Below are 14,582 nucleotides of genomic sequence, written 5' to 3'. Positions count from 1 at the left end.
AAGATCAAATGAGTTGCAGCCTGCAGCACAGAGCTTTGTCAATTGGCTGATGCCTCTGGCCCTGGTGCAGAGCAGGTGCTCAGTCGATGTGTGCAGAACTTTATTCTTCGGTGAACATTTACTGAGCACCTACTCTGTGCCAGGTTCAACTCCAGGCAACTCTAAAATGGCTTTCAGGATCTAGGGGAGAACAAGATAGAAAAGATCTCCTGCTTGTGGAGCTCCATTCCACCTAGTGCAGCACAGACAGTAAACAGCCAAATAAGAATCTCAGAGAGGAGAAAGGGTCAGAAGGAAATAAAAGGGAATAGATGAAAACAGGGTAGCAAGTGCGACTAATCAAAGGAGACCACTCTACAGAGATGGCTGAGCTGAGATCATGAGCTGAGATGGAGGCAAACCCGCAAAGATAAAAGGAAACATCATCCTGGGCAGAAAGCAGGTGGCACGGACAAAGGCCCTGAGGCAAGGGCAAGCTGAGGCCAGTCAGACATGGTGCCCTGCGTGCAGGGAAGGCCCACACAGAGGGGGTCAGAGAAGTAGGCAGACCCATGCCTGCTCTCGTCTCTTGCTCTCTTTTGTAGCAGGTATGTGCCAAGGCCAGGGTCAACAGAGCCGGGACGTTGCAGAAGGGAGGGGACATCTGTTAGAGACAGAAGGAACCACAGGGAAGGGACACCCAGTCAGCTCCCACCCACTGAAGGCGACTTCAGCAGCTCTGCCCCAGTCTCTCTGTTAGCTTTTCCTTCTTGATACCCTCGTTCACTTCTAGAACCTTCTCAGTGCTGCATCCTCAATGACATGTTACAATTTCCTAAATTACAGCTGGTTTTCTATTACATTTCACGGTGGCTGCTTCTGTCGACCTAGAGATGTACTTCATTCGTATAAATAAGCTCTCTCCAAATTGCTGTGTGTGGCGGCTCCCGTGAACCCTGCACCAAGCACCGCGGTCAGCTCAGCTCTGTGCCCAGGCAGCCGCCGACCTTGGCCGGGGTTCAGGGTGACTTCCACCGTAGGGACCCGTATCTTGATGCCCACAAGCAGCGGAGCCCCTGATGCACACTCTAGGGCCACATGCCCTTCGGCCAGACCTGCCGTGGGAGAGAGGGGGAGGGTCGTTTAAAGAGCACCAGGACTCCCGCCTCAGAGCTGGGCCCCGTGGCTGCTCAGGGCCCTGGTGCTTCTCGTGGCGCGAGCCTCTCCCCTTCGGGGTTCACGCTTGTTCTGGGGTTCAGTTCTAAAGATGGCTGGTTCCTGCCGAGAGGGAGCGCCCAGTGCGCAGCGAGGGACGGCTGGGTGGCGCGGGAATAGGAGAGTCGTGTCCTCTGTATGGGTTCACTTCTGGGAAGGCCCCAGCCACCGGCGCAGAGATGGGGAGGAGGGTCTGTGTCTTTGGGACCCAAAGACCTGGGCTCTGGCCCTGGCTGGCCAAAGAGCTGAGTGGCCTTGGGATCAGCCCCAGCCGTCCACGGGGGCCTTGGGAGGTGGTCTCCGTCTCTCCGTCTGGCATCCTTGATCCTGCAGGGAGGTGTTGAAACACGAAACCGCCTGTTGTGGGGACAGGCGAGCTACAGGGGAGCTCTGCGGGCCTGCGCAGTGGGGAGTCCCCCACTGGACCCTCCTCCACAGACCAGGGAGAACACGCACCGCCCAGAAAGGCGTGGCTCGCTCCAGAGCCGCCTTCGGACTAGCCACCCTCTAGGGCCGGGCTTCTCCTCAGCCCCAGCACCCGCGTCCTAGAGACGGCGACCCGAGGGGCCGAGCCGTCCTGGGGCCCGGCGGGCAGAGCCAGGCTCCAGTGGGTCCATCAGACAGTGTCAAGGCCCGGGCCAGGGGAGGCACGGCCCCTCCTGCCGTCTCAAGGCAAGGGAGGGCGGGAGCGGCTGGGGCGGGGAGGAGCAGGCCCACCGTGCCCAGAAGGGGCGCCCTGCAGACTGCCAGGTGGCCCAGGCGCCCATGTCCAGTGTCCCCAGCTGGACTCAGGGACAGCGGAGCGGGTGGCCCAGGAGACACTGCGAGGGAGGTGCAGCCCGGAGCACTCCTGAGCTGGGGAGGGCCCCAGGGAGGGGACACGGCTGTGAACGTGTCTGAGGATCCCGGCAGACAGGGACCTGGGAGGGGGCGGGCTTTCCTGAGCTCCCAGCACGTGCAGAAGCAGGAGCCAGACAGCACGGACCAGCCTCCGGCGAGGGTGAGCCTGATCACAGGAGTCACTTCCCCAGAGCCTCAGGCAGGAAGCCTACGCCCAGCAGTCCAAAGTCAGCAGACCTGGGCACCTCCTGGGCTGCTCCTCTGCCCCGGCCCCACAGCCCGACTCCCCGACTCCTGTCCTCCTCACCCCCTGTGGGCTCCAGTCCCATCCTCTGCTGAAGAGGGAGACTGCAGGGCAAGGTCACCCTGCCATCGTCACAGCAGCTCCTGGGCAGGGAATGCAAGGGGGCTGGGGGAGCCCAGAGCAGGGCATGCGGGTGAGCCTGGCTGCCGGTGGGAGAAGCAGGCAGAGTGCGGAAGTGAAGCAGTCACACTCCAGGCCTGTTTGCAAACCCATGCTATGATGAGGGAACGAGGCTCAGAGAGGTCAAGGAATGGCCCAAGAGCACACAGCCTGCAAGAGTCAGGAGTTGAACTCAGGGCTGCCTGAGGTCAAAGGTGTGTTCCTAGAATGGCATTCTGCTGTACCTCCTATCAGAGGAGAGGTGCAGAAAGAAGCTAGGGTGGAGAGCATGCGTGTGTGTGTGAGAGAGAGAGAGAGAGAGAGAGAGAGAGAGGAGAGACCGAGGCAGAGGCAGAGGCAGAGGGAGGTGGGCTGGGAGAGAAATGAGGAATATTAGAAGATATCAGAAAAGAAAAATAAAAAAGGTGCCAAGGGAAGGGGAGGGGAAGGGCTGAGAGGGGACCCAGGCCGGCACTTGGAGATCTTAGAGGTTGTAACATCTTACGGGAGGAATTTTTTTTTTTTAAAGTTCTGATGTTCAAGCTCTGACAACCTCGAGACGGGTCCAGGGACAGCAAAACAGAACCAAGTAGGTGTGCACCCGCCACCACATGTCTTCACAGAAACCCCCTCGTTGCCTCGGCGGGCCCCGAGGTCCCGCGGAAGGGTTTAAAAACCGCAGTGTTCATGTTACAGTTTAAAGACCCAGAACTTTCCATCTGTAGCTGTGCATCATAATGTTTTGCTAGCAGGCTCTGGGGCCCAAGTCTATTAAAATTCTGATGCTTCTGTGGCTTCGGGGTTGGATAATGAGAGAAACTTCAGCAGAGGGAGAAAAAAACCTAATGACAGCCAGCACACCAGAAATCAAATGCGAAGAGCATGGCCAAGGCCGGGGCCGCTCCCTGGCCTCCATCCTGGAGGGGAGAGGACGCGACCCATGACTTTGGGCTGACCGAGGGCCACGGCTGATTCTTGGGCTGGTGTGAAAGACAGGGACATAATCAGTCTCAGTAGCAGCAGTGATGACACATCGGTGGTCTGCAGTTGTGTTTTACGTGTGTAATTTACATCTGCCCGGGCTCGATGTTTTCAAAGTGCACCATCCACAGTTCACTCTGCATCCTGACGACAACCTAGTGAGGCAAGCAGAGAAAATCCCAGGTGGGCAGGAACTGTACCAAATCCACCTGGATACCCTCCTCCCAGGCCGTGGCAAAGCAGCGATTCCCACCCCTGAACACTAGCTGTGGTCAAGCCACTTAAAACATGTGGATAAAGCCTCTCCAGTATAAGTCACTGTCCCCTGCCCCAGGTCCCCAAAGCGTCCCCAGTTAGCCAGCACTGAGCGTATCATGAATGTGTATTTGTCACTGCAACAAAACCCAGCCATACTGACTAATTCAGAAATTATTCCCATTTGCAAGAGGAGTAAATGAAGACTCACAAGTACCCAAGGCCTCCTAGATATAACCTTGTAACCCAGCTTTGGCTCCCTGGGCAAGGGCAGGCGCCATGATAAGGGAATTAGGCAGAGCAAGCCTGAATCCATCCAGGCTTTTCCCGTTACTGCTCATGACCTTGGGCGCACTCCTTCAGCCTCCCAACACTGTGCTGCTCCTACGGACGGTGCGCCACCCCCAGGGCGGTGGGAGAGCTTAGTCAGGTCAGCACAGAGCTCTAATAGCGCTCCAGAGCTGAGGCTCCCTCCTGCTGGCCTCCGGCCTGTGCTGTCAGCTGGGCGCTCCTTCTCGTTTTTCCCTGTAGCTCGGGAAGTTCGAAGGTGATGTTGGGGCGCCCGGTCTCCCTCCCTGGTTGCTCTTGCCTGCCCTCCGCTGAGTAGAACCTTTATTCCTGTCTGGGCTTAGAATCGGGAAGGTGTCTCCTTTGTGTCCAGCTGGAACATTTTTCATTTCAAAGCCCATTGTTGTCTGGGACAATGGCATAAAGCAGAGCTTAGCCGGCTCCTGAGAATAGAAGCGACGGTGAAAGGCTTTCTCAGAACAGTGGCACCTTTGAGAGCCACTGGCCCTCCCGGCTCTGCACCGAGGGAGCTGGCACCCGGTGTCACAGGAGAGACCTTGTAATTAATTTTTAAATTGCTATTATCATGCATTTAGGCAGCGGGCTGAACTTCCAGTTGGTTTTGACCTTTCAAAATGTTACAAGCAATATCAGCTTTTCTGCTACGTTGAAGGACGCTGACCCAGAGGCTATGAAAACGGCAGCCTGGAGGGCTGGCCGCTCCCTTGAAAGTCCCTCTCCCTTCCCTGGGCTTACTTGTCACCTGTATAAAGGACACACGCACCCTTTTATATGTTTCCATCCCTTGTTTTCCATTCCCAAACGGCCCTCACACATGTTTTAATTGTGGTAAAATGTCCCTTAAAGAAAACTTACCATCTCAACCATTTTTAAGTACCCAGGTCAGTGGCGTTGAGTACATTCCCAGTGTGGTTCAACCAAGACCACCGTCCACCTTCCAGAACTTTCCCAGCCTCCCACACTGAAACCCTACACCCCTGAAACACTAGCTGCCCTTTCCTGCCCGGGCCCTGGCTGCTCTGTGATCCCGTCTCCTCCATGCCTCACAGAGCCGAGCCTCGCGGCACGTCTTCGCGTCGCTCAGGGACGTGTCCTCAAGGCCCACCACCCATGCCAGTCCCCTTCCATGTCAAGACTGAGAGGGACTGAACAGGGACTGTGGTGTGTGCATCGCAGCGTGTTTTAGATGGAGGACGTCCTCTGCGGCTGGACGGGTCCTGGTTTTCAATGTAGAAAGTGTTTTCTCCACACGCTATTTCCCTGGGTCCCCCAGGAAGTGTAGAGAGAAGCCTGCTCTCCCCGTCCTCGCTCTCCGCCGGGAAGCAAGTCTCTGAGAAGGTTGGGGACTGGCCTCCAACTGGCCTCACCTGGAGCCCAGCTCCTGGCGACACCCCAACCTCCAAAGCGAGGGGCGGAACTTGCTCTGGCCGCCTTCATTTGCCTTCCAATGTCTCAAACTCGCCACTGTGTCTGCTAATCAGGCTTCTGGCAGAGGCTGCAGGAACTCTGAGACACAGCTTCGTTCCTACAGGACTCTGGGAGGAGAGAGGGAAAGCCACCCCTAACCCAGTCCCCCAACCCCACGAGCCACCCCGACAGCTCCTTCCAGCCTTCACTGTAGGATAAAATCAAACAGGAGGAAATCCCATTTGCCTTTAGAGCCGCTCACAATGCGTGTCGTCGCAGGTTCAACCGTGTCAGAGCGCGCCAAGAGGGGACAAGAGCCACTGGTGGCCAGGCGCCTGCTGTGGGCCGGGCCCTCTGCCAGGGACCCTCCCGTGGTATCCAGGTGGTGCCCTACTCCTCAGAGTCCCGCAGGGAGGAATGTTTGTCCCCATCTTGAAGATGGTCACACACCCAGGAAACAAGGGGTGAGACCAGCTGAGACGTCCACGTCACTTCTCCACAGGAGGCTGGAGCCTGAGGCCTGGGGTGGTGGTATAAAGGGCGGAGGCGCGTGACAAGCCCAGCCTCAGGCTCCTTCTGTTGCTGTCTGCTGTTGATGGACGTGGGGCGTCCCAGGAGTCCAGGACCCAGGGTGTCATCCCACCCCATCTCCGTCCAAAGGCAGCTGATGATGGGGACTCTCTCCACTGGACCTCAATAAACGGCGCCCAGTTCCCTTTGCCTCTGCCATGGGCCAGGCTCAAGTAGGCATTGAAGACGCCAAGGTGAAGCAGAACTTGCCTGTGACCTTGAGGGGCAGACTGTCCACGCTGTTGCCACACAGCAGACTGTTCCAGGGACAGTCGCCCAAATGGGGCCAGGAAATCATCCTGCTGGATGGGAGGCAGCCACCCCTGGGGAGGCTCAGAAAAGACTGTTGGAGCTGCTCTCAGGACGCGCTCAGGAAGGGAGACCGGGTGCCTGCCTGGCCAAGGGGACCAGTCACGCGTGGATGAGCAGAGCGTGCGCCGGAAGGCGGGAGATGTTCTGGGAAGCAGGCAGGTGCCACCATCTGCAAGACCCCCGAGGAGACAAACCTGAGAGTTTAGACTTTCTCCTGTAGGCCACAGGGACGGGGACGTCTGCAAGAGAGCAGTTGAGGGCCGTCCACACCTGACGGCAGCCTGGGGAGGCAGGGGAGGTGAGACTCCGGCAGCAGCCAGGAAGCCCTGGCACCCTAAACTCCCCGCCCGGGGCAGAATGGCGAGGAGATTGGCGGGAAGTGCTTCTGAGGAACAGGTGTGTCCTGGGAGCCTGGGGCTGGGAGGAGGCCCCGCAGCACACCAGCTCCTCAGAGGGCTGGCTGCTCACTGCCGTGAAATCCTGAGGTGGGGACCTGGGGGGCTTTTGAATGAAGCTCGGCCCTGCTGAGCAAGGTTTGGGGCGTCACTGTCGGGGTGTGGAGCTGTCTCCCCCCGTCGTCAGCAGAAACCCAGCCTGATGTTAGGTGTCTCTTTTCTGAGCGCCACACTCTGAGGTAGCATTCGGCTTGGCCCCTCTCCTTAGCTGTGTGATCTTAGGCAAGCTCTCAAGCTCTCTGAGCCTTGGTTTCCATGGAGAAATCACTAATTTCCTCTATAAGACCTAGGTCTTCCAAGGTCGGCAGAAGAGGGAGACTTCAGGTGGGGGAGGGCAGCACTGCTCCACAGTTCACCCTGGGTGGCTCCCTATCCCTATTGCCTGGCCACGCTGTGCTCAGGTACATGGCCCCTTTCCATGCCCTTTGATCCAAAGGCGGCTGGGGCAGCAACAGGAAAGTAAATATAAAGTGTGCCACACAGAAGATAAGCCCCAGCACAGCAGCGCTGGCCTGGGCCTCAGGCCACGTCCCCGAGGCAGAGAGGCCCAGCGCTGTTCTCCAGGTGCCCCCAGGCGCTCAGTGCCCACGCTGTGTATCTGGGCAGGTGGCGGCTGTGGTGGTCTCATTTGCACCAACACTGCCAATCCGGGCTGCTCTGTCTTCCCAGAGAGCTGGCCGACCTTGGCAGCCTGACTAACTGAACGTGCTACCCAGTGACCTGGCACCCCACCCCCACTGCTTACCCAAGGGGAGAGGCCCCAGGGCCCCAAGACAGCAAGCCGACTGAAGCAGCTGTGCTGGGAGCAGGCGGAAAGCAGCCAAGTGTCCCACTGCCGAGGGTGGTGAGGGACACAGCACTCCTGGGTCAGGAGGAAGAGCAGCAGCTTGGCTGAGACCAGACACCGACGCCTGCGGACTGACCTTTGGACGCCCCGTGTGGAGTTCAGGAGGAGGCGGAACCGGTGGTAGGGGGCCTCCAGGGAGCAGGCGGATTGGCGGGGAGGGGCACAAGGGAACACTTGGGGGGCTGTTGCCTCTGGTGAGATGGGAGGCAGTGGCAGGAGGGGCAGTAACCAAGGCGTTGGTGGAGACAGCCCACTCCGCACTTGGCATCCCTGGCTGTATACGTCACCCACTCAATTAAAGCGTTAAGACGAAGTGCACGTCCTCGTGGGGAGTCTGTCCGTGCGTCTGTCTGCCTCCTGGCTCCAGTCGCTCTCAGCACCATCTCCTAGCAGCTCACCTTCCTCCCACTTTCCCAAGAAGGACCAAGTCCTGAGTTCTGGCTCTCGGAGGCCACGTGCTGCCCCCGGCAGGTGCCCCTCTCCATCTGGGGAAGACTGGTTCTCCCTGGCCTCTGCCCCGGGAATGCGGGGGGAGGAGCACCAATCTGCACCTGCGCCTCTGCGCTGCTCCGGTGCTGCGGGAACAAAGGGCCCGGCTGGCGGAAGGGCGGGCTCCGGGGCTGGCCCTTGGTAGAAGACCATAATCGTCCTTCCATCCAACCAACCAAGCTCGGCTTCAGGCTGGAGAAGGGCGAGGGCCCGTGGGCAGGGACCAGCCCAGTGCTGCCTGTGTGGGTCGATGCTCTTGGTCATAAGCATGGAAGATGACTTTGTGTAAATGGGTGATAAAGGATTGTGGGGGGGCCTTGGTGGGAGGCAGGTGCTCCCAGAACGAGTGGCCCACTGTGACAGGGAGCTGCCGCACACTGTGGCACAGAGCCAGCCCACCAGGAGCTTGCTCTCAGTGAGCCTGGAGCCCGCCTGCACGCCACGGTGGCTTCTGCCGCAGGAGCCAGGCCTGGAAGACAGGTGGTTGCCAGAGAGCAGGAGAAAGGCCCCTCCCCCTTGGTCTCATCCTCAGGTTCAAGTCCCATGGTGCTCTGTGTCCAGAGGCAAGGGAGGCAGGGAGGGGTCTCCAGGGTCTTCAGCCTCCTTAGAAGAAATATTCTCCCTGCACAACCTACCAAGACCCACAGGACAGAGACACGCATGCAGGGAAAAGAGTGCACACCCTTCCCAAAGGCCAAAGTGAATGACAGATGCCACCACATTGTCCTTGCCTTCTGAGGTCTTCAAAACTGCAGGGCCAGAGCTGAGGTGCCCGACTGTGAGCAGGTACTGTCTGCATCCAGCAGGAAGGTCTCACCTGTGCCCACAGCTCCCCAGCTTTGACTGTGGGATGAGGACATGCTGTCCAATCAGAGAGCCGCCACTGACTGATTCTGAAGCCTAAAGCCAGTCCCTAGACCCCCAGAGGGTCCCCAGAGTGACTGACAGCCAGGCCACCTCATATCATCACTGTCATTCATTCAAAACCCCAGCTGGAGGGGCACAGCTCCCAAAGCCAAGAGATGCAGAACCAGAAGGTGGAGGGGTGGCAGCCTCCTGGGCGCGGCACCCTCAGGCCTTGGCACTGGGTAGGATGGAGGAAGGATGCTGTGAGGACCAGGGCTGGCTCTAAGAGCTTGGTCCTATGTCACCAGAAGCCCTTTGGTCAGGAGCAGGCGATGTCCATCCTCTCTGCCTCTAGGAGCCTTGGTTTACAGGCTGCTCAGCTCCCTATTCTAGCCTAGAGAAGAGACCTGGAGGAGTCAGAGTGTAGCAAGGCCTGTGTTCACCACTGCCAGGGTGCCAGGCACCATGCCAGACTCTTCAACTGCACCGTCTCATTCCGTGAGCACCGACCCTGGCCCACATTTGACAGGTGAGGAAACCGAGGCTCAGAGGAGGGAAGAAACTTTCCCCAGGTTCTCGTGGCCAGGAAGCCCAGCCTCAGGATCCGAGCCTGTTCCTCCCTCCCGGAGTGGGGAGGTTCTGGGGAAGCAGGCCTGGGGTCTGTAGCAGAGGCCTCACGGGCCCTGGTGGGCAATAGTGCGGGGACAAAGGGAGAGGAGCACCAGGAGGAAGGACTGGCCCACAGACTTCCCCAGGTGCGTCACTGTCTAGACTGGTCGCAGAGAAGCCATGACTTGGAACAAACGTGAGACATGGCAGATGAGGGAGGCCCAAGAGCACCCCAGCACTCCGCTCCTCCTGAGTGCGCTGGGGTGGCTCCCCGGCGAGGAGACCCCAATGGGCAGCATCCCGCCAGGCGGTACCCAAGGTAAGACCCTGAATGGTCACCTCCATGTCCTCATCTGTCACGTGAGGATAATGCCCTCCCGGGCTTCGTGTTCAGACTCAGAGAAGCCCAGTGTATAAAGTTCTAGGAGCTTTAGGATATGTGCAATTATAATGGCTACTCATTGTATATGTGAAATCCAACCAAATCCATCTGCACAGTTGAATACTAAGTGTTCTGCCTGCCTTACTTGAGCATCTCTGGGGGCACCTGAGCAGAGGAAGCGAGGCAGGGTCCCCAAGGCCTCGTGCAGGAGCTTGCTGATGCTAAAGGATGAGGCGGACCCAGGCTTATCCTACTTTGCAGTTCCTATTATTAAAAATCATGAATTCACCAGATTCTTCAAAATAAACCCCCCATCTGCCATCCCAGGCTCTGAACCCATCCACAGCAAATGCCCGGCTGAAGCATATGGTTCCCCAGCCTCTGCCACCAAATCCAAACCCTGATGTGTGATCCCCACTGCTGAACAGGCAGAGAAATGTCTGCAGGTGACCCTGGTGTGGACTGAGGTGGGGTCGGTTTCACAGGGAGAGAACAGCCAGGCCCTTCCCCACCCCCTCCCTTGCTTCCTTCAGACCCCTCTACTCTCAAAGGCACGGTGGTCAAGTTCATCATGCCCCAGGCCTCTGTCTGATGCAGAATCCTTTAGAGAAAACCATCTTTCTGCAGAGCCCCACCCTCCAGGCCGCCGTGTGGCAGACCATTCCTGTAAGGCTGAGGCCACGCAGGCCTCGGCAGGGGTCACCATGGCCATCCCTACTGGCCAGAGCCAGTATCTGGACTCGGTCACGCTCTGGGTTCCTGGGGATGAGGCAGACGCAAGCTCTTTGTGGCAATGCTCCGCCCAAGCCCTGTGCCACCTGCTTGGGCCCAGAACCAGGGAGAGGCCCTGCTGTTTCCTGAGTCTGGGGCTCTCACACCCGGGAGGACAGCACGACGGAACTACACCACAGATCCCCTCTTCACTGCCAGCCGTGACACTGGGACAAGTCACTCCACCAAGATTCAGTGAGATGACGTGGGAGGGGCCCAGCCCTGGGAGGGACGCCGTGGACACACTGCGCGTCACACGCTCCCCTTTATGGTAGTAACTTCCCACGTCGGTGTTGGTGCAGTTACTTTCCTTGCGGTCCTGGTCTGGGCTCCCCGGGCCCTGGTTAGAGCACTGTGGCCCTGACCCCGCCTGACCCTCCCTCACCCTCTCGGCCTGGGTCTGTCTCTGCCCTCGCTCAGTCTGCCGGCCCTGCTGCTGGAGGCCAGGCTGAAGCCCATGTGCTGGCCGCTCCCTCCAGACCTGCCTGGGGAGCCAGACCCCCTCCCTGAGCATCAGCCTGGGCCCTGACCTAGGCCAAGGTCACCCTGCCTCTGTGTTTGGGGAAAGTTGTTTTAAGATTAAGACTTATCACATTATTACAAGTTACCTGTTCCTTCCTGCCAGAAAGGTGCTAGATAACTTCCTTTTGTTGTTGTTCATTTCCATTTTTAAGAACCGCTTCTTAAACTGAGACAGGAATACAAAGGTAGAGCAAGGTGGTTTGCGAGTCAGCCTTCCTTCCTCGCCCCTCCCGCCCCACGGGTGCTCTTGGTCCCCCGTCCTGCTCTGCTTTGTCTCTTCTTGCACACGTGGCTCCACACGCGCTGTCTGTCAGATCTTTGCCCACGCAGCCCTGTAGACACTCTGCTCTCGCTAATGGCTTCCTGGCATCCATGGTGGGAACGCTCCCTGCGTATAGCGTTTCAGTCCCGTTTTGCTGGAATCGTGGGTCGCCTCCCACTGTAGTAAACATCTTGTGTGTTTGCACAAGTCACTTTGTGGAGGAAATTCCCAGAAATGGAATTGCTGATCGAAGGACCCAGGCCTCCCTGGTTGCCACCTATTGGCTTGGCCCCTCAGCCTGCTGGGTGGCCTGCCCGCGCCCTGTTCACCCGCCTCCCCGCAGGTCCGCTGCAGGCCTCACAACCTAGTCATTCACACACTCCCTCCCTCATCGTTCCTGATCTCTCTGGGCCAGGCCCTGTGCCAGGCGCTAGGGATTCATACCCAGGCACCCTCGGAAGCCCATGGCCCTGGGCTGAATCCTCCTCTTCTGTGAAATTTCCTGGGACTGCCGCACGGGCCTCTGCCTCGCAGCAGGGCTTCCTCAGCTGCAGTCGACCAGGAGTTGGCCCACCTTCTCTTCTGTGATGGAGACGCACACAGGTCCCTTTCAGAGCAATTGTGTTCTGTAGCCAATGACAGGAGGTCTCCTCCCTCCATTCCAGAGACCACCCTTGACCACCAGTGATCAGACTAGGGCTCTTGGGATTCCTGTCCTGGGAATTTGGAGAGGCTGAGATGCCAGGCCTATGGTGCTGGGCTTGGGAACGTGGAGGTCCAGCTAAGGGACAACCTAAGGCACACACAGGACAAAGCCACGGGACAGAGGAATGGCACTGAAGTCAACCGCAGTGTGCAGAACAAGGCTGCACCCAGGAAGGGACAGGGGCTGGGGGACGAGCCCCCGAGAAAGCCCCAGAGACACCTCCCACCTGCAGTGAAGCCCTGGGAGGCCCCGGGGTCTTTCAACTCCTTCCATTTAAACTGACTCTGATCTAACTACCCTGGCTGGGGGGCCTCCTCCTCAGCCCTGGGGCCCTCCAATCCTCTCTGCCACCTCCACACCCAACCTGTGGCTCAAGAAGGAAGGGTAGGCGGGACCTGATCTTAAATCCCTGTCTCTCAGTTTGGTGGAGAGGGTTGGATTGCTCAGGGAGCATTTTTGAGAAATGGAGGGAAAGAGAAACAAACAAGGCCCATGCACGGCCCTGACATTGGCAAATGAAGGGACCAGGTCGTGCGACCCAATGGTGCCCCAGGACGGCAGAGCCTGGCACGCCCCCTGACTCTGCAGAGCCCCAGGGTGAGCACCCCTGCTGCGGGGCCCTGGGCCGGGTAAGGAGGAGGAGACGCCGTCTATGCCCTCCCGCGCTCCTCCCGCGCTCCTCCCGCGCTCCTCCCGCGTGGGAACAGGCACAGCACGTCCCGGAGGAGCACACCGGCTGCGGCTTACGTAAGTTAAAAGTGGAGAAGTTTCCTCCCAGCGTGACATTTCGTCACCAGCCCACTCCCTGCCCCACCCCTTCATCATGAGGAGAAGGGACACCTTCAGGGAAGAGGGTGGTGTTCAAGGTACAGTGACCCCTGTCCTCACCCCGACGAGGGCCATCTGGGTCCCTGTCATCTCCTCCTCACAGACTCCCGGGTTCACTTGCCCAAGCACTCGAGAGGATTCCAGATGGATCTGCATCCTGGTGCTGTGGGGTCCTCCCCCAGCCTCCTGCTGAGAACGTACAACCAAACCAAATGACAGAACTTTCCGGAGGTGAACGGGGGCAACGAGACTCTTATAGGAGGTAGGAGAAAAGGCTGCCAGCTGGACAGCCTGGCCTTAGCCCTCTTTGCCCTTGAGAAGAGCCCAGCTTGGCTCTTTTCTGACCTCCAGGCAGGACATCTGGTCCCTGAGGAGGGAGACAGCAGAGCAGGTCCCAGGAGCCAAGGGTCACAGCACCTGAGAGCCCTCCAGGCTGGCCACCTGCCTTCAGGGCCCCAGCTGGCACTGGCACAGCCGTGCCAGTCATTTCTGGACAGACATTGGATGTGGGGGGGGCTCCATACAGACAGGGTCAGCTTCTGTCCTGCAACAAGGACCCCAGGAAGGATAGGGTCAGCCAGTGTCGCAGGCTGGGGTTTGGGGCCATGCTAGCATTCCAGAGAGACAGGACATCGGGAGCAGAGGGGTCCCCAGCAGGCATGACATTGCATGGTGGGAGCAGTTCGCAGCTCAGGGAGGGCTTCCTGGAGGAGTAAATGCCATGGCGCATCTTAGGAAATGAGTAGGGGTCATCTGGGGAGGCCTAGGGAGCCTGGCGGCGAGGGCATTTAGCCCCTCCAGGTGGTGGGCAGGGGACCAGCACCCGTACCCCAGGTACTATGGCTAGCCCGGCACCGGGAGAGAGGCCTGGCAGAGTGGGCGAGGGCTGGTGGGGTCCAGTCACTTGCCCTGGCACTAGCCATAGAGGCTGGGGTGTCGGACTTGGGGCGCTGGGGGCCAGGAGAGGTGCGGGGACATCTAAGAGGCAAGTTCTCAGGGCTTGAAGCTCAGTTCCCATGGCTCAGGTCCTGAGCACACACAGCCACAGCCCAGGGGGGGCCTCTGCCTGTAGGTGGCACCGAGAAAGAGGCCCAGGGAGGCCACAGGCGACCTGGAGCTCAGGAAGGGAGAGGCCCATGCTCATTAAACCCAGGAGTTAATTTAAGAGCTTGTAGGTCTCTCCTAATGACAGCCACAGGCGGTCCCCAGGGCCTGCGTCTGGAGGGCTCCCTGCTGGTGTAGGTAACGGGAATGCCCTTAGCATGTTGCGTCTCCGCCCAAGAATCTTCTGTTATGTTCAGAAGACAAGGGATAATGGCACGATCACTCCTGTGTGGCTGCGTGTGAAGGATCTGAGAGACTTCAGTGCCTTGTTTCTTAGGTGTTTCACAACCTTCCTGAAGGAAGAAGTTTCCAGGCTGAGCCATTTCTCTGTCCACCTCACAGCTGGACGGCACACACGGGTCAGCTTCACACCGTCCGGCTCCGGGAGAGCGTGGAGGTGCTCGCCTCCTCCAGTTAAGACTGCAGGCGAGTGCGAGGGAGCCGTTGCTTCTCCTAGTAGCTCTCTTCCAGGCTCCGTCCGGTGGTCGGC

General features: G+C 58.8%; 1 protein-coding gene across 1 annotated transcript; it reads right to left on the bottom strand.

Annotated features, from left to right (window-relative positions):
* Positions 1-5,680: 5,680 nt before the first annotated feature.
* Positions 5,681-8,049, bottom strand: LOC124983540 (formin-like protein 5). The gene is made up of 3 exons (XM_047550903.1): positions 7,472-8,049; positions 6,466-6,552; positions 5,681-5,909 (listed from the first exon to the last, which is right to left on the bottom strand). The coding sequence occupies exons 1-3, from the start codon at positions 7,839-7,841 to the stop codon at positions 5,878-5,880; spliced, it is 489 nt and encodes a 162-aa protein (XP_047406859.1). The 5' UTR covers positions 7,842-8,049; the 3' UTR covers positions 5,681-5,877.
* Positions 8,050-14,582: the final 6,533 nt, after the last annotated feature.

This window comes from Sciurus carolinensis, chromosome 4 (genome assembly GCF_902686445.1).
Source record: "Sciurus carolinensis chromosome 4, mSciCar1.2, whole genome shotgun sequence".
NCBI classification, from domain to species: domain Eukaryota; kingdom Metazoa; phylum Chordata; class Mammalia; order Rodentia; family Sciuridae; genus Sciurus; species Sciurus carolinensis.
The sequence above is the reverse complement of the archived record's forward strand: the minus strand, read 5'-3'. Positions and strand labels throughout refer to the sequence as shown.